At 39.8% G+C, this 22,499-nt stretch overlaps 1 protein-coding gene across 2 annotated transcripts in view; it reads left to right on the top strand.

Annotated features, from left to right (window-relative positions):
- Nucleotides 1-20,401, top strand: part of dpysl4 (dihydropyrimidinase like 4) — a 44,888-nt gene extending 24,487 nt beyond the window's left edge. For both annotated transcript variants that reach the window (XM_069899620.1, XM_069899621.1), the window contains exons 8-14: nucleotides 2,781-2,901; nucleotides 5,571-5,727; nucleotides 6,030-6,171; nucleotides 8,522-8,692; nucleotides 13,254-13,433; nucleotides 15,226-15,391; nucleotides 18,571-20,401. In XM_069899620.1, coding sequence (XP_069755721.1) covers nucleotides 2,781-2,901; nucleotides 5,571-5,727; nucleotides 6,030-6,171; nucleotides 8,522-8,692; nucleotides 13,254-13,433; nucleotides 15,226-15,391; nucleotides 18,571-18,662 — 1,029 coding nt within the window. In that variant the 3' untranslated portion in view covers nucleotides 18,663-20,401. The remainder of the gene's footprint in view (nucleotides 1-2,780; nucleotides 2,902-5,570; nucleotides 5,728-6,029; nucleotides 6,172-8,521; nucleotides 8,693-13,253; nucleotides 13,434-15,225; nucleotides 15,392-18,570) is intronic.
- The last annotated feature ends 2,098 nt before the right edge of the window (nucleotides 20,402-22,499 follow it).

The raw sequence follows: 22,499 nt of genomic DNA, 5'->3' as shown, positions 1-22,499 counted from the left end.
TGATTAAAGTATAAAACTGTTTGACAAATGTTTCTTATTGTATATTATTTGCATTTGACACTTCAAGCTTCCCTGCAAACCTCATATAACATATCGCAGCCCCGTACACATCAAACCTTCCTTCTGTTTCCATGGTAGCAAATATCTGTTTGGCTGTTTGGCCTCTTCCAGTCTGTTTACTTGCTTTATTTCCTGTCTGCTCTGATGCACCAAAATAGCTTTCAGTTTTTCATACCACCTCTCAGCTCTCAGACAACTGTGGACAAACTTGTGTGAGCTTGTGTAACTGGCCCTGTCCTAGTGGAACTGGCCCTGTCTTAGCTAGTGCTGTACTCCTCTGCTTGCCAGTAATGTTCCTCTCTTCAGACTGAGCTGAAGAGTCCTTTTGTGTTTTCAGCATTCCTCGTATAATTTTGGCATTTTTCCTGCCATTCACGCTGAATCTATAACATTTTCAAAGCTTACAATACCATTCTTATTCCATGCTATAGCTCTCAGCTCATCAACTCTGGATTTACACAGTTCAGGGACAAACTTTACGGCATCTAATCCTATTCTCTCAGCGAGCACCCAGAGAATCCTTTATCTTGAATTCTGCATGCATTCCTATCTTAGATCAACAAACAGATAGATTACCAACATTTTGCAGGCAACAGTTTCAGTGCCATCAACTATGTGTCAATAGCCTCCATATTCATCTGTCAGCATCTGAAAAAGTTAAAATCCTTCTGCTACCTCTATGCCAAGAAGGTTATAATTCTCAAAGACTTGGACAGGCTTATTTGTTCCATACTGATGAACCAAATACAACAGCGTCTTTGCTTTGACCTTCTTAAATTTATTAGCCTTTTCCAGCTACTGAAGGACTGTATTGGGAGTACCAGATATAGTGTGTGGGACCAAAAACAACAGGAAAAGAGCAGTTAAAAAGTAGGTGATTGTTTTTCATCATCTCTTCATTCAGCCTTCAAATGACAATACTGACACTCAAGCTTCCCATCTCATTCATTTTCTGTTCAATTCAATCCAACTTTGTTGTCTTTGGCCCAAGGTAAGCTCGAAGAAACAGAATCGCATCTAACGTCTTACTATATTAAAGCCTTCAGGATTCAACTTTGAATTTGATGATTTTGGTTAACGTATCCAGATAATAATCTGAATATGCCTGGGATGGTCTGATCGCGGAAGCTAAGCAGGCTCAGGACTTGAAGGGGAGACAGACAAGGAACACCAGATGCTGTAGGTTTCTGCAGGGACACTGGACAAAGTGAGGACTCTGTCTGCCTTACGGTGGACAAAAGTCGAAGAATTTCATGTCTGTTACATTCTGAATGTAGTATTATGTGACAATCATGGAAGTTTTACCTTTGTTACAAAAGTGTATTTCACATTTCCAAAATTATTTTTTTAACTCTTTCAAATTTTATGTTTCTCTTCCTACTAACTTCATCCACACATAGTAGTAAACGAGAAAATCTGCATATGCTGGGGTCAAGTGCTGGAGAAACTCAGCAGGTCACACAGCATCCATTGAAAAGAAAAGGCTATTGGCATTGCGGGCCTGAATGCCTGTAACTCTTTCAGTTAAATTGATCTCCACGTGTCTCCTGGAATTTCCATCCCACCTTCTTTTCCCTCTCCTCTAGTTTCTCATCTAAACTGTTTTGCTTATGGATTAATAGAAGGTATCTGCCTGGCTTTTCCGTGCAATCTGTCCACAATATGCTGGGCTCAACAGAGTTAAGTTTGGTTACATGATGATTGACACTTCAAAATCCACCTCCTTCAAACTTCACTGTACAACATCCTCCCACAACAATCTGCAAGGTTGTTCTCAATGGCAAATCAATGCTTCAAGCAAAAATACATTTAACAATGATATAACATGCTCACACCATTTTTTGGCAGCATATTATACTGCAGTTTCTCCAGAAGCTGCCATTAAATAATGTATTTGTTGTCATATTCTGTGGGTTGTTAGTGAGTCACATTGTATGTTTATTTCGAAGCTCATTGCAGAATGAAAATGTCTGTCCTGTCTTGGCAGCACTTCTTGTCCAATGCTTTCAATACCATGAGTTGCCAGAAGATGGCGAATATCTTTTTAAAAATCGGAACAGAAATATTATTGTAAACTTTCAAAAAAGGTTATTTTAAATCCATTGTGTTTTGAAATATTTACTTGAGAAAATCACATCCCACTCATAAAATTAGATGTTACGATGGGATGGTTTGCTAGCAGCAATTATAGCATACTCCTGCATTAAACCACTGCAGGCAACATCACATGAAATACAAGAGAAGATTTATTTGTAAGTGCTTCCATTTTACATCAGTTCACTGAGTTTGTTTGATTAGAGTGGAGGAGTCTACATATTGTTGCAGATTCTAGAGGAGTGGTAAATTACTGGCAGCTACCATCGGATTTTCTTTCTCAATCTGTCCTGACAAGGAAAGCCCAGAGCTGTCAGTTGGGTGGTGTTATGATGGAAATGGTTTGGCCATCATCTTATCACAAAATCCTGATTGAGCTGGATTTGAAATCTGATGATTATACATTTAATGGCTGTGAAATCACCAGCTTTAATACCATAAATGTAGCATGTTTATCATGTAAAATTGCACAATTATGGAAAATGGATTTTACTCTTTCCTGAGAACAAAACCATGGGAGGAAAATGGAAAGAAAAGGTTGGAGGCTTTTCATCAGGGGGTAGGTAGAGAGTTAGGTGAAATAGTGGTTTTTTAAGCAAACACCATGATCAATCTGTTCCTTCCAGGTTGAAGCGGAAGCAGTGTATCGTGCAATCACCATCGCAAGCCAAGCCAACTGCCCCCTGTACGTCACCAAAGTAATGAGCAAAAGTGCTGCAGATGTAATTGCACAAGCTCGGAAGAAAGGTAAACTCGATTGTGATACAAATTACGATGGACCTGAATGTAGATATTTCTCTCTCTCTATTCAATCAGACTGGTCCCTTCACATTTTCTTGATCAAATGCTCGATGAGTGCACCATAATTCTAGACCAACAGTCACATCTCACCAGATAGCCTGATCACATAGAGCCTGCAGATTTAAACCTTGTGCCTATTGCTACAAAACCCTTATCGTGCCCTATTTGCTGGAGAAAAGCCAAGGAAGAAGTTTAAAACCAAAGTTTTAATAAAGATAAGGGGCTAAATGTTCAAATAATTTTGAAATAATTTCTCTTAATAAAAATCTTTGGCCTTCACAACCTTGGCCTGAAATAACCCTTCAGGTTGGATTAATGTTATTCTCATAAAGAAATGGAAACATTTTGCCAGAATTCATTCAGGGAATCTGCCAATAATCTTTGATCAACTAGCACCTCCTCCTTTACACGATGTCATTCTCCCGGGAAGTAAACAGAGTTCCACTTTGATCTTGACCTCAACCCAAACTATACCCCAACAGAACACTCTTGTACAGGGCCTAAATGTTCCATTTATTTTATTCCACCTTCGTCCTCTACCTTCTGATCTATGGAGCTCTGTAAGAAATGAGTACATTTGAAGGCAATTTAATATTCCCCAATGTTTTGATTTTCTAAAATAATACATTTTATTAATTTAATTGCAAGTTTCAGGAATTAATATGAACATAGCTGGGTGAAACTGTCACTGAGCTATGGGAAAGAATATAGAAGTAGGCTGGTGAACCCCTTGAGTACTTCAAAACACTTAATGAGCTCATAACTAACCTGTGCCCCATTTCCGTATGCCTAACTCCATTCCCATATTTCCTGGTAACACTGGTTATCAAAATCCTTTTCTCAGTTTTAAAGTCAGCAATTCTGGTGATGCAGAAGATCATTCTAAAATTTTGTCACATCTTGAAAACCAGTCTGATTTTCAACCCCTAGCTCTGCACTCTCTAAGCAGTTGAGAGTTTCTCTGTTTTCTTGTTCCAGATAGTATCTAAAATTGTGATTAACAGTATTCAAAAATTCAGCAAATATAAGCTTGATTTATACAATCGCCAATCAAGTTTACTCCATAGATACAGAATGAACATGATCTTGCTGCACCTTTGATTAGCTTTGGTCTCGGTGTAAACTTGAACTCTGGGCTTTTATTAGACATTTTTGATATTTTTCTGAGCATGTCCCTAACATTTTATAGTTGATTGGGCATGAATTCAAAGATCTCTCTACTCCTTACAACCACAGCATTTGCAAAGCTTATTTTATTTAGATCCAAAGTGGATGCCCTTCACATTTTGTTACATTGAATTCCCTCTGCCAGATCTTTATCCATGTATAATATCTTCTTCCAGTCTATGTGTCTCTCTCTCTCCTATGATCCAGGATGCTCGTCAATACAAATTAAAGTTTTTGCCAACTATCCTTACAAGGTTCTGGCATTCAACTAATTATGTTGGCATATCAATAATTTGTCTTCATTTTCACGAGCTTTATTTAATTTGTACATGTCCGATATGCATCTTTATTAAATATCTCCTGGAAGATCATAGACATACCCCTGTCCACTGGTTACTATTCTTAGAATAAATGAGATTTAACATTTTCAGTATTCTCAGAATCAGAATTTATTGTCATGAACGTGTCACAAAATTTGTTGTTTCGCAGCGCAGCGTCACAGGTACAAAAATTGCCATAAATTACATTTAAAAATAAATGAGTACAAAAGAAGAGAAAGTGTGGTAGTAGCTATGATTCATTGACAATTCAGAAATCTGTTGGCAGAGGGGAAGAAGCTATTCTTGTGCCACTGGGTATTTGCCTTCAGGCTCCTATACCTCCTTCCAATGGTAGCAGTGAGAAGAGGTCATGGCCTGGGTGGTGGGGGTCCTTGGGGATGGAGCCTGCTTTGTTAAGACACTGCCTCTTGTAGATGTCCTCGATGGAGTGAAGCCAGATACCCACCATGGCATTGGCCAAGTTCATAACCCTCTGTAGTCCTTTCCTGACCTGTGCAGTTACCCTTCTGTACCAGACAGTGATGCAACCAGTCAGAATGCTCTCCACGGTCCAGCTGTAGGTTTGCAAGAGACTTTGGTAACCTATCGAATCTCCTCAAACACCTCACAAGGAATGAAGAGTTTGAGGATTAGATGTTTTGTAAATTTGAGAGGAAAGCAACTGCAATATTTCAAAAATAGCTGAATGTGTGCTGGAGATTTCCAATAACAGGTCATATTAAGTCATCTGCTTTCCAGGAACAGTTTATCCAGTTCACCATGCCATAGAACACATCATTCATGGAAATTGCAAGAGTACCTCCAAAGATCCTTCCTCCACTGCCAGCTAGTTTTGCATTGGAAACAATGATTTGGGCAATCACCTTCAGGATTCATCTAAACATGTGCTTACAAGAAAAATTAAAGCTATACCAAACTGATAAGTTTGAGAATCAGTTCTGGCATCTGGGAATTTGTCTGTAATTTGCAGGGGGCTAGTTTACAAATTAATTCGTTATTAACATTGTGTTTGTGTGCAAAGCATCTTATCAATAAGTAAAAGAAAACTTTAAAGGTGCTTCGAGTTTTTTTGAGAGTGTACCATCATTTTACCATGTGGTTTAATAGGTTCAGTTGTATATGGAGAGCCTGTCACAGCAAGTCTGGGGACTGATGGATCCCACTATTGGAGTAAGAACTGGGCTAAAGCTGCAGCCTTTGTCACTTCCCCTCCACTCAGCACTGACACGACTACCCCTGATTACTTAAATTCTCTCCTCTCCTGGTAAGTTGACTCACCATTCAAAGTATTATTTTGGAATGCAAAACATGTAATGGAAGAAAATAGTGACTACTGAAAATATGCAGGATAAGGTAAAATCAAACCATACAATTGATCAATGGATTTATTGGATAAATGGTTCAAACACCAAGCTTTGGTCTTCGAATAGTTAGAAACCTATTCTTTATGGAGTAACAGCAGTTCATTTGCACAGATTATACAAAGAAAGCCTGTTCCCTTGGAACTCTCATGCAGAGCTGGCCACTATTCAGATCTAACACATGATAATTTGCTTCCGAATGTAGCGGCGATTTGCAGGTGACTGGCAGTGCACACTGTGCTTTCACCACTGCACAGAAAGCCATTGGAAAAGATGATTTCAGACTGATCCCTGAAGGAGTGAATGGTATTGAAGAGAGGATGACCATTATTTGGGATAAGGCTGTGGTATGTAAACTTTATAAAATAAGGTGCAGTAGAAACATACAGGGAGTCCTCAACTTATGACCGTAATTGGGACCGAAGGACTGGTCATAACTTGGATTGGTCACAATTCAGATTTGCATATCTTAACGATGTACTAAAGCAATTTTTCAAAAAAAAAATTTTCAACAGACGAACCTTTAATGAATAATCTCAGCATATGAACAGTATTTTTTCTTTAAATTTCGCTCGTACGTGTGGGTGGACGTAACTTGTGTAGGTTGTAAGTTGAGGACTATCTGTATGGCATTAAATGCACTTAATAAATATTTCTAAAGTTAATGATTGCAGCTTAACTGTAGATGAATAGAATCGAACAAACGTAAATGGATACCAAATGTCTAAAAAGACTGACAGCTTGTCTGAAGTTCCTGGGGTCAGAGAGAAGGCCATTTCCATTTACTGTTCTCGCATTTTTCCCTTGGGACTTCACCTTAGAATACTAGCAATGGTTGATGGACTGTCACAAGCATACCGCACACTTAGGGTCTCTGTCTTAGTGTCAGGAGTCATCTAGAAAGGTTCCTTCCTTTACACACTTGAATGGCCTCTGACGTGATGCATTTGAGACCAAGAATTAGAAAGGTTAAGGCATCATTAAATGTTTACTAGAATTGGGTAATTGATCTCAGGGGATATTGTAGAATTGAAGCAGTTGCACAAGAATCAAAGAGGTATTTTTAATTTGGCTTATTTGAGCCTGCAGAAGAATTCTCTATCCATTACAATGATAATTCAAACACAGACCTCTCAAGGTGTTTAAGAAGTGAGGTCTAGGGAGGGTACTTCCCTTACCAGAGGCGTACAATTTCAGATTAAGGAGTAAAGTGAGGAGAAAATTATTTTCTCAGAGGATGATGGACCATTAGAATTCTCTATTCCCATAGGCTGTGATCTTCATTCATTGTGGAAACTTCTGGATATTGAGGGGATCGAGGGTTATGATGGAAAATGGCACCAAAGGATCTTAATGAATGCCAAAGCAGGCCTGAAGGATTAGATCACCTAGTCCTAATCCAATTTTTTACCTTATTACGTAATTTACAGAGTGCAATGACTCTAGAAAGTTTCGATACACTTTGGTGAAGCAGGTCTTTCATCAGTTGAACCTGCAAATGACATTAATAGTGTTACATTCATATTGTACTTCTGACATGGTAAAATGTGTCACGATGGGATCTATTATAAAATATAAATTTTCAGGCAAGATGTTAGGGCAAAGAACCAATAGCTTGGGCAAAGAGGTGAGTGTTAAGGTGCATCTTCAAGAGCAAAAGAGATAGAAGAGGTGAAAAAGTTCAGGGCAGGAATTCCACAGTTAGGAAAAAGGCGAGAGAAGAGATGAGAGGCATTGGTGGAGAAATTAACAAGGGTGATGCGCACGATTCTAGTGTTGAAGAAGTGCAGAGATCTTGGAGAGATGCAGGCTTAGAAATAATTATAGTGTCAGTTATGAGGTTAAAGATAGGCAAAAGTATGTGAAAATAGAGAATTTTGAGTTTAGATGCTGTTATATTGATTGGCAAGCACTGGGGTGAAAATATGAATAGAATTGGTGCAAAAGGCAGGAAGATTAGTTGGGAACACATTGAAACAGCAAAATGTAAGACAACGAAGACAAGTTTGAGGATTTGAGTAGCAGTTATGCTGAGGCTTTGTGAAGCAGACATTGTTCCTGAAATGTTAGACATGAAGCAGTAGCAATGTGGTCAGAATTTCATTTCACCAGTTGTGAGTAAATAGTTCAGTCATAGACAATTGCTAGGCTGTCTAGGAGTTGCTAGACTGTCTAGGAGTTGCTAGGCTGTCTAGGAGTTGCTAGGCTGTCTAGGAGTTGCTAGACTGTCTAGGAGTTGCTAGGCTGTCTAGGAGTTGCGAGGCTGTCTAGGAGTTGCGAGGCTGTCTAGGAGTTGCTAGGCTGTCTAGGAGTTGCTAGGCTGTCTAGGAGTTGCTAGGCTGTCTAGGAGTTGCTAGGCTGTCTAGGAGTTGCTAGGCTGTCTAGGAGTTGCTAGACTGTCTAGGAGTTGCTAGACTGTCTAGGAGTTGCTAGACTGTCTATAACTCAGAGAAATGAAGTGTGAAGATTGAAACTCATGATAGAGAATGAAGACAATAACTCAATTAAGGTAACACATTTTACTGGATTCAGTGCTACAAAGGGAGATTTTAAATTGCACAGCCTGTACAATGGGGGTTTGGGTCTCATTTTAACAGGAAGTATAAGTGAAGAACAACATTATCAGAAAGCCATCGACTTTTTGTGAATCCACATGTAAAATAGCTACTGTAACCATTTTTAATTTGTACATTGTAGACCACAGGCAAGATGAATGAGAATGAATTTGTAGCTGTTACAAGCACAAATGCTGCAAAGATCTTCAGTCTTTACCCCAGAAAGGGACGGATTGCTGTTGGTTCCGATGCTGATTTGGTCATCTGGGATCCGGAAGCTGTCAAAATCATTTCGGCAAAGACACATAATCTGGTAATGTAAATAATTGTTCAGCTAAACGGCTAAAGCTGCCTCAAAAACAGAAGTCAGGTAACTTGCTCTTGTTAGGGATTCAGTTCTTGAACAAATCCAATATTCAAAATCCAGTGTTGATCAGGGATGTTCATCAAAAGACCCCCTGGAGGTAGAAATTTGTCCTATGTCATTAAATGTACATATGTAGTATTGTTTGTCCATTATCCTCTACTTTTGAAAGTCCATTGTAAAAGTTTGGAAGCAAGATACGCATACAGTAAAGCCCATGTTATTTAAGCAACTGGCAAAAAAAAAATCACAGAAAATAAATATGTAAAATATACTGGTTTAAAATTGGTGCTCCTCACTGTTAGTTCACCAATCACACAACACACAGCCCCAAGGAACTGGAAAATTTACTTATCCAGCATCTTCTATCCTAGTAGGTGTTGGATAGGTGGGGTTTTACTGTACTAGAATGTTTGGCATAACCAGAAGAATTTACACAGAAATTTGAATTTGGCTGCATTTGATGGGCCATTACTTGATTACTATTAGGGTTGGGTGATTTATGCTCACACATCTTTGAGCTGTATTTCTACCCATCAAAGGTAAGGTACCATTTGATGAGGACATGAACAAACTATTGTACTGCTTTGTTTGTTACTGTTCAAAGTCCATTTATTGATTTATTTTTGTCGATGTGAAGTAATTTTACTTCTCACCAGTGCCAACGAACAGCTTCATGCTGTTAGCAGAGCAGAAATTAGATTCTGGGGATGAGGGAGTCTTGTGTAGCCATAGGCTGAGAATAAGGGATCAGGATGGACAGTTAGCAGGGTAAATCTGGGATGCAGCTCCGCAGGGGAGATCAGAACTGTGGTAAGGGGATGAGATTAGGAGCGGGAATGAGATTAGGAACAGGAATGAGGGCAGGACTGTGGTGGAAATCAGGTTAGTGGCTGATGGTGGGTGGAGGGAATGGGGTTTGGTGGAGATGAGGCAAGTGGTTGGGGTAGTGGGAGAATTCGTTGGGGCAGCAAGTAACCAAATACCACAGGGGCTTGAGATCGAGAACCAAGGCCTGGTCAGTAAATGGCTGTTGTATTGGTGAGGGTTACATAGGTGATGGAGATCCAGCCCTTCATTAATGGCGTGGGTCAGGAGCACTGACCAGAACAGATTGGTTCCTGGACAGAATGTGAGGTTCATCAAGTTCTACAGCACAGAACATGACCTTCGGCACAGTGTGTCCCTGCCAACCAGATTGGCATTATGGGTGGGTTCCATTTGCCTGCATTTGGTCAATATCCTTCCTATCCATATGTCTATTCAAATGTCATGATCATTGCAGTTGAAGAGATTTCCATAGCTTCCTTCAGCAGCTCACTGGAGATGCAAACTACGCTATGAGTGAAAAAAGGTACCCCTCAGGACTCTCTTAAATCTCTTGCATCTCACCCTGAACACATAAAGGATGGTGTAAAGGATTAAGTAAAGGATGGTGGGGTCTATGCTTCACAGAAGAGCAATTCACAAGTGGTCATTTGCCATAGGGAAGGGGGTGTTCTGTGATGTCTAAAGGATTAAATGAGGGGCTCCCAATAAATAAGGATGTCAGGAAGACACAATGGTGGTCATTCTTTGGCCAACTTGGTTTCATTGTCTTCATATGCCCTCAGATGAGCTTTGCATGGTCAGGACCAGGCCTGTGTCAGATAATCCTTTTTTTTTGGATAGCCGGTCATTTTTTTATAACAGCCCAGTAGCAACAGCAAATCACTTGTAACAATGTTTAAACAACAACAAACAACAAGGGAAGCCTTTTTAACCATTAAAATCATGTTTAATTCTCACCAAAAAAAATGCTGGCCGACACCTCCCTACCGAGGCCTCGCTCCTGCTGGGACAAGAGATTCTTCTGCCTGCTTGCGGCTGAGAGACAGCGATGTACAGTTTGAGAGGGAGAGTTGGAGAGAAAAGTCAATAGGGGAAGGTAAAGAAGAGCTGGAACAAGAGCAGGGAGTGAGTTATATGAAACAAGGATAAATGAGGATTCGGAGAATCTGATTTTGGATAATTGAAGTTGTTCTGTACTTGACATTTCAATTGAAGTGATAACATCTCCCATCTAAGTAGCGGGCTGCACATTCTTGGCTGAGATTGTATGTGCAACTCTAAAATCTCAGAGTCATATAACATCACTGACAAAGGTATTGTTTGCTCATTGTGGTTGCATCTTCTCACACACCAACAGTACCTGCACTCCCTCAGAGTCACTTACATGGTCCAAATAAAAACGAAAGCCAATAGGAAGGCAGGCCCTCTGTCAGCGTGATTGATGTGCATTTAGAGATGAACCAATCCACTCTCACAAGGTCATGTTCCAATAGACCTGTCTAATACACTTGCCTTCATTTTCTATGTTTTGTCCTGAGAAACTAGAAATTAATGCCGTATACAAGATAAGAATCAATTCCCTTAATTAGCATTCTGCTTACATCACCCGTTCTTTCCATCCTGGTCCTTGAAGACAGAGCACTGATTTCCTCGGAATGCTTGAAGACAGAGCTTGTCATAATAATTGATGGCAGATGAAGCTAATATGCAGCTCCAGAATTTTTCACAGAAGGTAGCATTTTGTCAGATCTAAAGACTGTAATATTATTGGTCAAAAGAGAAAAGTATCCCAGCTAATGGAAATCTTAAATAGAATTTCACTGATTACAGCGCTTGTGGAGAACAGGACTTGAAATGAAATTTCAAATCATTGCTCTCATCAACTGCCTGTCAATTAAAAGGCCCTCAACCTGAAACATCACCATGTTTTGCTCAAGGCAATTGTTGCCTGGTTGATAAATGTTCCCATTATATCAAACACTTCCAGCTTAGCAGAGATCTTCCTTTGCACTGTTTCAACAATGTTTCTACCACTTACTATTGGTGGGAAATTACAAAATCAAGCTCCGATTTCAGTGAAACTTCTCTATGCTGACTCAATCCTTTCTGATGAGGACCTCCTCAGCAACATGCAATGGGTTCTGGAGGTGGGAAGAGAAAAATTCCTGCTCACAAAAAAAGGTTGAACAAATGTTATTACTAAGCCATGTTCCTCCTTAGCTGGCAACATTTTCTGGATGTTTCTGCCATGCAAAAATATTAAGAAACTTTCATAGATATCCAAAATATAATTTTAAATTAAAAATAATCTAAAACACTCAATGATGCCAACACATTTAATTTCCCTCATGTAATTATTAAATTATCGAAATGAACTAATTTTACTTTAGTTTATGCTGTTGTTCCCTTCTATTAAAATCAGTGTGTGTGTGTGTGTAGGAATGCTTGTTTGAGTGGTTACATATGCATGTGTATGTGTCTCATAATGTGATTGTGTGTCATGGGCATGGATGTTTGCGTGCGTGCGTGTCTGTGTTTAAATAATGTTGGCTTTGGTAGGACTCCAACCCCACCCCTGGCTCTGTCCTCTCTCTGTGTGCACAGCCTCCTTCCTGCATGTCGATCTCCCAACAGAATTTTGAAGTGTTTTTCTGAAAGGCTCCCTCCCTCTGCAGAAGCCTCTCACTGCTGCACGACTGCTATAATGTGTGTTCCATCTATTTAGCTGTTGTAGGGAATATTTCTTTAAGGATTGGCACCCTTCTGTAATTGCTGCACTGCAAAGGGCTGACAGCAGTATTCAATTTCGCCTGCAAACTGGATATGTGCCTTTTTTCACATTTTCTGGGCATTAGTCACCCTAAAGAAACTTCAAACATCATTTTGAGGGGGGGTAGATTTAATGTTAAACAAAATAATGCCTTAGTCCTCTAAATAATACAGGTATACCCCGCTTTACGAAACTAGAGCGTTCCTATGAAACCTTTGGTAAGCCGTATGGACATGAAGTGAAGACCCAGACACTACTATTGAAAGCTATTTTCGTAAAAGTGAAAACCCATTGAAATCCTTTGTAAAAGTGAATACCACTTCCTTCGAGTATTCATAAAGTGGGGTTATACCAGTTCTTGCATCTGTCATTATGAGATCATTCAGCTCGATGAGTTTATGCTCATTTTCAGAGCAATCCCATCATTCCCTTTGCCCTATGACCTCTCACATCTGTCCATTAATCCCTCTGATCCTTCCAGCAATCACCAATACTGAGGGCATTTTACAGTAGCCAATCAGCATTCCTGTACATCTTTGATAGAGAGCAGGAAACCAGAGGATCCAGGGGAAATCACAGGGAGAACATGCGAACTGCATGCAGACAATATGTGAGGTCAGGATTGAACTTTGGTTGCTGGAGCTCTGGGGCACCACTGAACTGCCTTGGTGATGCAGGTGAAATACAATCATTAGACATTCATTTTAATTGTCCTTTTTAAGTGAGAATATGGGCTATTTACAGCATGGCTTACCAAACGTCAAATAGGTAAAATTGCCTAAGTAAAAACACAATGCTGGAGAAACTCAGTAGGTCAAACAATGAACTTTATACCAACGTGAACTGGCCACATGCACACGAGGTGGTCGGAAATGAAAAGTGATGACTTTGCTGTGTTATGTTTCCTAGGCAATTGAGTACAACATATTTGAAGGGATGGAATGCCATGGTGCTCCTTCAGTGGTTGTAAGTCAAGGTAAAATTGTCTTTGAATATGGGACGATTCATGCCACGGAGGGAAGTGGACGCTTCATTCCCAAAAAGACTTTCCCAGACTATGTTTACAAAAGAATAAAAGCAAGAAGCAAGGTAAAGTGTTTGATCTTTCTGCAGCTCCATCACATAAAATGGGCAATTAATGGCAAGGGGGTGGATCCAATTGAAATCTCTGCAATTGGTAAAATAAAGGAAGACTTTGGTGTACATCAGTACGCTGGTTATGTTGCTGGTGTAGAAATATGAAGGGTATGATTAATATCGATATAACATGAGAATTCATTTCCATTCATCAGAATTGTTAACATTTTGAAGACTGGAGATAAATTCACTCACTTCTGCTTGAAGCCTGAAAATGCCTAACAGTACAATTATTTTACAGCGTATCGACCATGGGCACCATTATATGAAATGGATGCAATTATTGTGCAGATAAAGCAGTTATTTTATTACTTAAAACTTCCATTTATCTTGTTTTGGGTTAGACAGACTGCTTCATTTCAAGCCTTGGCAAAACTCAATTCACACCAGCAGTTCTTTGAGCTGAAAGTTGGTGCTTATATCCCAATGTTTATGGAGCATAGTATTGTCCTGAGTCCATGCTTTAGTCACATTTCAGCCACATTTCCGTTTGACGCTGTCAGTTTTCAAATCTTCGGTCCACTTTCACTACGCCAAGGACATAGGGAATTGCTGCAGAAATGTTGCAAATGGATACCAGTAATAGATTCTGTGACGATGTTAATGTTTAACATTTCTAATTTCATAACCTTCCATTGGCGGAAACCTCCCTTGACAAGTGGTTCAGGGATTGTATGAGTTGATAAATCAGACCTGCTCAATGGGAGGAATTACATCAGTGCCTTGTGAAGTCAAGGAAAGTTCCACATCCCTCCTCTGGATCTGCTGCATCTTGATTACCAGTTCTCCTGATATCCAGTCTCTCTAGCCTTCCTGATCTAGTGTCTCCATCCCACCACTGCCAATCTTCCCACCCCTCCTGATCTCCAGCCCATCTCCGTGAGTCTCGACAGCCCTCCCAATCTCAACCCTCCCCAGCCTCTGCATCTGCAGGCTCTCTCCAGCCTATCTCCAGTCGTAATAGCCTTCTCAATCGCATTTCTCGTCCATTCTCCTGGTCTGAATTGCCTTCCCAGTCTCCAGTTTCCTGACCTGGATCTGTAGCTTCTCTCCAGCCTCTTAATATATAGCCTTTATCCAACTGTGGTGGGACTACAGTAAGCCCCCACATTAGTGGGAAGCTGCATTCCTTGGAAATCGTTCATATTGCAATTTCTTATAACAAGATTTCTCAACAAAAATAGAAAAAAATTATTTCTTTCATATTTTGTATTTGTTGTTTTTTTTCTCAAATTCCATTTGAGTGAAATTTTATTCTATAGCTTAATTTTTTGGGAGGGATTTGTGAATTCTATAATGGCAAATTTGCATCATTTGAACTGCTGTAGGCCCGGCTACACTGTTTAGTGAAATTTGGGAAGGGGATCAGCCATGGTTGGTGAGGCCATGTACCATGAGGTGTCTTGTGGAGCAATATCATACGATCACATGCAGAAGATCACTCCCCCCAGTGACAGCGTCCTCACAGTTAGGTCGGAAAACTTGCCAGTCATCAGAAGATCCCGTCCATTCTCTCACACGAGGTCGCACACAGATCTCGAGCACATGTACCTTAAAACTGAAAAATACTTTGTCTTCAATGGTAGAAACTTAGATTCCTGAAAGAAAATCAAATGATGCTTTGTACTGGAAACATTAAGATTTTGCTTGTAAAAATTGCTCCAGAATAAGTTGCATTTGGATAAGGCCACATTATTACTCGCAGAGTTATGGAACGGTATTAAAGCTTAGTTATTTATTACAGCTGGCTGAAATTCGAGGTGTTCCAAGAGGGATTTATGATGGTCCTGTCCAAGATGTCACTGTGGTTCCCAGAGCTATGACACCCATTCCATCTGCTCGGATGTCTCCAGCTAAACAGCCAGTTCAGCCTCCACGAAACCTTCACCAATCTGGATTCACACTGGCTGGTAAAAAAAGTGTTTGACTAAATAATACCATATGATTTAAATCTTCGTATTAATCTTGAGATGGACTAATCTTTGTACTTTAATGGTTTGTGCAATTTTTTTTCTTTATGAATGGCACCTGAAATAAAAATCCCAAAGTTCAGCATTAAAAAACATTTCTTGGAGGATGATGGAATGTAGCTAACCCTGACGCAAGGAGAACGAATTCCCAGGACCTTGTTGGAAATTGGGGGGGGGGGGGAATTCAAGAGTAATTGCAGAGATATTTTTGCATCATCTTTGGCATTGGGTGAAGTTCCAGAGGATTGGTGGGTGGCTCAAGCTGTGCTGTTATTGAAAAAGTGCAGCAAGGATAGGCCAGTGAGCCTGACATCAGTTGAGGGAAACTTGCTGGAAGGGATTCTGAGGGATGGAATTTAGACATAAAGCTCTTCTGGTCTATGAGTCCAATGAGCCCAACCCCTCCAAACGTTTTGAAAGATGGGAGGAAATCGGAGCACCCATGGAAAACACGCAGACACAGGGAGAATGTATAAATTCCTTATAAACAGTGCCAGATTTGAACCCAGATCACTGGCACTTTAATAGCATTGTGCTAACCACTACACAAATGGTGCCATCAGCATTTGGATGAACAGAGTTCGGGTTAGAGATAGTCAGCAAGGCTCTGTGTGTGCAAGATCATGCCTCACAAATCTAGCAGAGTTTTGAAGAGGTGTCCATGGGGATCGATGAGGGCAGGGTGGTGGACATATATATTAACTATACAAAGCTTTTCACAGGGCCCCACATGTGTGGTAAGTCTGAAAAATTAAGGGATTCAAGGTGAACCGGCCAATTGGATTCCAAGCTAGCTCAGTGAAAGGAGGCCAATGGCCAGTGAAGTGTCAGGGTTCAGTGCTGGATCCACTATTGTTTATCATCTACATTAACAATTTGGATGGCAATGTAGTTCACAGTAAATTTGTAGATGACACTAAAGCCAGTGATGCAGTGAACAGCAAGGAAGGATTTCTAAGTTTACAACAGAATCTAGATCAGTTAGAAGGTGGGCCAAGGAGTGGCAAATGGAAATTAACTACATTAAAATCCTTGGTATCAGGCACTTATGGGGAATGTGTATTTTCCAGTTGCTTGAGATTGTGTGTGGCGACATTGGCAAACTAAAGGTGAAGAGTGCCAATTTAACCTTGCATATTTTTACCTATTTATTTTCTGTAATTGTTTTGCCCATTGCTTGAGGCTGTCAGTGGCTTGAATTATAGATAACGGGATTTTCTGTATTTTTAAAAAACTCTGACGTGGGAGAATTATTGGTTGATGTCAAAGATCCTTCATTAGAATTGGGAAAGAGAGAAAAGACCATTTAAGTTAGAGAAAGTGAGAGGAAGGATAAACAGAGTAGAATTGAGCCCCAGATGGATAAATTATTATAGGAGCAGTGGCCAGTTCTGATATGGCCATAGTGGGACTTTTACAGCTACAGGTCTTGAAAGGGAAAGTAGTTGCAGGGGATTGAGACAAGATAGATCTGTATTTGAAAGGCAAGGACTCATTCAGTCTAGTCAGCACAGCTTTGTGAGTGGAAAATTTCCTCTCACAAATTTGAGGTGTTTGAAGAGGATTTAGACATACAGCAAGGTAAGATTGGCATGGGCAGGTGCTAGATTTTGTAGATAAGGACCTTAGCAAGGCTTTTGAAGTCCTGCATGATAGGCTGGTCCAGAAGGTTAGATCACATGGTATTCAGAGTGAGTTGCCCAATTGGTCACAGAATTGGCTTGCGAGTGGAAGGAGCCAGAGGGTTGCTTTTCTGATTGGAGGCCTGTGACCAGTGTTGTGTAGCAAGGATAGGAATTGATTCACCCATTTATTTATCATATGTATTAACCATTTGAATGAGAATGTAGGTTCATGATTAGTAGGCTAACGGATGACACTAAGATTGGTAGTGTATTGGACAATGAGAAGGTTCTCTGCGGTTACAATAGCTCTGCTGTATATCAAAACAGGAAAATGGACAAAGGAATGGCTGATGGAATGAAACTGTGATAAGTATGAAATGGTGCATTTGGGGAATTTAAAGCAGGGCAGGACATGCTCAGTGAATGGCAGAGCTCTGGGGAGGGTTGTAGAAAAGAGAAGCCTTGGAAAACAAATGTATATTTCCCTAAAAATGGAGACACAGGAGGACAAAGTAGTTAGAAGGCATGTGGCAAAATTTCCTTCACCATACAGGACTCTGAGAACAAAAATTGGGACATTACCTTACAACTGTACACGACAATGATGAGGCCATATATTGTTCACATCCCACAGGAGGTTTGGAGTGGTGGAACGAGCTAGTCGAGGCAGTGGTAGAGGCAGGTACAATTACAAACTATGAAAGCATTTGGACAGGTACACAAATTGGAAAGATTTGGAGTGATACAAATAGAACAAGCCCAGGAAGACACCTCAGTTGACATGAACAGGTTGAGCTAATGGCCTGTTTCCATGCTGTATAACACTGTGATCCCATGATATTGTCCAGGAGGCTGCAGCGTTGAAGATGAAATGTTGTTCCTCGGGCTTGCACTGGGTTCAGGAGGGCAGAGAGTTGAAAGGAATGGTGGATTAGAGTTGTGGGAACTAAAAGGTCAGGGTTGGCTTTACAGACTCAAAATGTGCTGGGCAACACAGTCATCCAATTCGTGTTCAGTTTCTCCTTTGTGGCCACATTGTTAACACCAAATGCAGTACATAGATTAGAATTGCAAATGAACCCCTCCACCATCAGATTCCTCAACTGCAAACTCAGACTCATTTAAGTCCTGTTACCTTGCACTTTATTGATTTTTTTTCTCTCTGTATTGTACATCTTTGTTTACATGTATATGCATCTTCTTGAGTACAGTTTTTTTTCATTTCCAATAAGTGGTAATTCTGCCTTACCCTCAGGATAAAGAATGTCAGCGTTGTTTATGATGTTGTGTACGTACTCTGACAATAAATGTAAACCTTGTTTCATTTGAAAAGATTGTTGCATTTACTGGATTATTGAAAGGGAAGAGGTGAAAGGGTGGGTGTTGCAGCTTTTGCCAATGCTTTAGTTAAAAATTACTTTAAAACGATGAATCCATTCGTTCTGAATGGTCGTAACTTTACAGCACAGACTGACTTGGCTTCTTTTCCTCGAGGTTCCCAGGCCGATGATCACATTCCTCGTCGTCCCACGCAGCGTATCAGTGCACCCCCTGGTGGCCGTTCAAACATAACAACTCTGGGCTGAATCTCCTCCTGCCGAACCCAATGAAGTGATAATCTCAGAGCCCTAATATTGCTGCAGGTTTGTCATCTGAGGCTCCAGATATATTCTAACAAGCAGCTGAGTGCAGTACAGTATTTTCTGCAAAAGATGGTCTCGGCGTCACCGCCTTTAGCTGATAAATGATGCATTTGAAAACTTTTTGATCTGCCAAATAATTCAAGAGGTACCTTTTTTGTATTGTAAAAAAAACATTAATTTATATTAATATTTGATTTAATTGGGAAGTATGTAACCAAGATTGAGGCAACTGTTGTTTCACCGTTGTGACTGTGTCAAGTTGTATTTGTGTTCATTTGAAAGCATGATAGTGTTATTGAAGGTGATGTGTAATTTACTGTGTTCCCACAGGAATATGACAGTCTAAAACAATGTAACGCACACATAGGTTGGAAAGGTTTCAAAATATTTAATTAACTTTCAGCAGCCGGGATGCCCAGAGTTGTCCAAACTGCAGTGGTATAGGCTGGTATTTGTTACGTATGCACCTTTTGCAGGGTAATCTTTCAACGTTTTTAACAATTAGTAAGACGTACATTTTAGTGAATCAGAAAAAGTATCATTTTCCTGACATGTGATGTAGAGTTACAGTTTTATATTTGACTTTTAACAGTGAAAATGTATTAAATGTTGTTGTGACCTAGTGAAAGTTGGAAACACAGCATTTGAGAAGAGACGCTGGAACATTTTTTTCACCCCATTACTTTTTGGAGTGACTTAACCAGATCCAATCAGCCAGCTGTCTAGATCCCTGACTATTTTCATTCCTTTGTCAATATTGGCAATGAAAATCAAAGGTGTACTGTGTTAATGTTCAATCTTGTTACAGTTGGGACTCTTTTTACATTATTACTTTATCTCAATTCCTCTTGCTCGCCATCCCATTCCATTGCTTCCCAGGTGCACAGTTGACTTGGTTAAGTGTATTCAAGTAAAAAATGTCCCTTTATTGAACTAGCTAGAAGTACAACTCCAATTAATCCTTGTGCGAGTAGTATTGATTTACTAAATGGAAAAGTCTGGCTGGATCTTAAGATAGCCTTAATAAGTTGGATTTCAAACAGAGATCCAGAAACTTCAAAATATTGGTCACTGTACAAAGCAAATTCTAATTCCACTAAACTAGATTACATTTTTTTTTGGAAGGCTTGAGTAATTGAAATGTGTTGTGTAGGCTTCATTTTTAATTGTTTCTCATTTGACTTTAGTTAATCTGTAACTTGAGGAGGTCAACTGTTGTATAATTTTATAATTGTGATTTGACTAGTCTGTGGTACAAAATAGCCTGGAACAGAAGCAAGGAAATTCTATTTGGGCAGCTTGAGGATACAGTATTAACTTTGAACACCATGTTGACGGAATGAGCATGTAAATAACATAAAAGGCTTTACAAAATCTTCTCAAATGCTAGTCATATTTAATCTGATTATGGAAAACATAATCACATATATAGTGAATTCACACAAATGACTTTTATTTCTAAGTATTCTAGCTCAATCTAATAATCCAGCCAACCTGCTTCAAATTGGATTTTTGTTTTGATGTCCATCTGTAGTTTATCTTGATTCTACAAGTTGGGCATAGCTTCCAGGAAAAAAAAATCAGTCAGTTACTAATGAATTTTAGACATGCAAAGTGGCAGTGTTTTAATCAATTTTGTTGAAATAAAATTGTTATGGGAAACGAATGTGTTCATGGTTCTGCCTTGTAAGTGCATGAGAAGATAATGCATGAGCAATGCCAGGTGGAATCTTAACAACAAAACTTGTGTCCAAGTTCTAAACAGGTGAAACTTCCAATTCCTTGGTGCTTTGGAAGTGGCCCAAACCCATTGACGCTGAGAAACTTTAAATATTCATCAGGTTTCATTCTCACTGCTCCTGGCAGCTCTCCAGTGTTTTTAGAAACTCATAGATTTTGAAGTAAATCTTTTTTTTCCCCTCTTTAAAAGTCATCTTATTGAAATTATATTGCACGAGCATACATTAACCTCTTGTCAAACAATAGAATTGGTAGACCAGGATATCTCAAACTGCACTGTTCATTATTGCCTGAAGTGCAAAATTAGATGATGGCAATAGTGGATCTGTCTAATTTACTGATTTCTAGTATCTCAGTAATAAGATTTCTGCCAACTACTACCAACTGATCCAAATGCTAATGGCTATTCAAATGTAAATCTTGAAATAAAACCCAGCTGTCAATCCTCTTCACACAGCAGCTAATTGAAAATGGCCACAAGGAGTTTGGGTATAATTCCAGTCATGAGAAATTAACATTACAGGCTTAACATCCATATACATGACAATAGAGGCCCCTGTCTTTACTTTCAGTCATCCCTCAACAGTGGATAAAGATCAGTGATGAGAAACAACATCTGATGCCAGCACTTCTGGGGGAAGCAGTGCTGTAAATAGGCCAAAAGGTTCTAAATCTGAATGGATAAATGATGCGTTTTGAACCACACTCTGCAAGTCAGATCACACACAATTTGGCTCACTCCTCATGCACTGTACCTGTGCTATTCCCACACCTGAACTTAGTTTTTGTGGCCAAAAGTCCTTCAGGTGTCACTGCTGGAGCCATTCCAGGAAATGAACACCTGTGACAGGCAGCTGGGCCTCAGTGGGGGCACACTTAGGTCCAAACTGGGCTGCCCAATGGCTTTTTGACAAGTCCTATCAAGAGCTCAAATGGTTTTAAATACTTAAATAATACAAACGATTTAATAAAACGTCAATTTACATCAAAAGTAACCAATGGAACATAAATTATGAACATTAAGTTTAAACAAAAAAACCTGCAAGTATCTTGTCAATCCAAGACAGTCACTTCATTCAAATCAATGTCAGCTATGAAAACCAAACGTTTGAGGTACATTTGGTCCCCAGTTCAGCTCCACCACTGATCTCAGCAGTGAGTTCTGTAGTCAACCAGGAGGGTCCAATAAACCAATTACACTAAACTAGACAACAAAGATTTTGTTTCCTGAACATTTTTGGTCTGCTGATCACAAAAATCATATTGAATATTTCTTATCATGTACCATATTTTAGATATAACCTCTTTTTGTGATTTCCTGTCATATTTAGAGTATTTCAAACATACAAAACCATGAAATGCAACATGTCATTGAAAATTTGTTTTCTCCATCCACACGTGGATGTCTTCCCTGCAGTCAGTGATAAACATGGTGAAAGGTTTCATCAGGACATTGCAACCATGGAAAGAAAAGTGGTTTCAGAGCAAATGGAATCCATTAATGTTGCCCAACTATTGTAGGACATTGACACGAGAGGCATCAGATGCTGAGTACCAATGAAAATCAGTGGCAAAACATTTTTAGGTCAGTTAAAAATAGAACTTTACAGTACAGAAACAGGTTCTTCACCCCTTCATTGACCTGCACCCAGTCCATAGCCCTCCATACCCATCCTGTCCATGTACCTGTCCAAATTCTTCTTAAATATTGAAATTGAGCCTGCATTTACCACTTCAGCTGGCAGCTTGTTCCACATGCATCACTCTCTATGTGAAGAGGTTCCCTCTAATGTTTCCCCTAAACCTTCCCCCTTTCATCCTTAAACCATTTACCCTCAGTGGAAAAAGCCTATCTACATTTACTCTGTCTTCTTTGGCCTCCGTCGGTCATGGTCCACCATAGGTACTGCGCCTCTGGTCATCACTGTGAAGTGGCCTCTCTAGGGCACAAGCCAGGGCAGAGTTGATATGGAGGTCCATCTATTGCCCAGGCAGTAGTACCCCCTCCCCTCCCTCCATGCTAATGACAGGACCAAAGGA

The sequence above is a fragment of the Narcine bancroftii genome, chromosome 10 (genome assembly GCF_036971445.1).
Source record: "Narcine bancroftii isolate sNarBan1 chromosome 10, sNarBan1.hap1, whole genome shotgun sequence".
Lineage (NCBI taxonomy): Eukaryota > Metazoa > Chordata > Chondrichthyes > Torpediniformes > Narcinidae > Narcine > Narcine bancroftii.
Note: the sequence above shows the minus strand (reverse complement) of the source record. Positions and strands in the feature narration are given on the sequence as shown.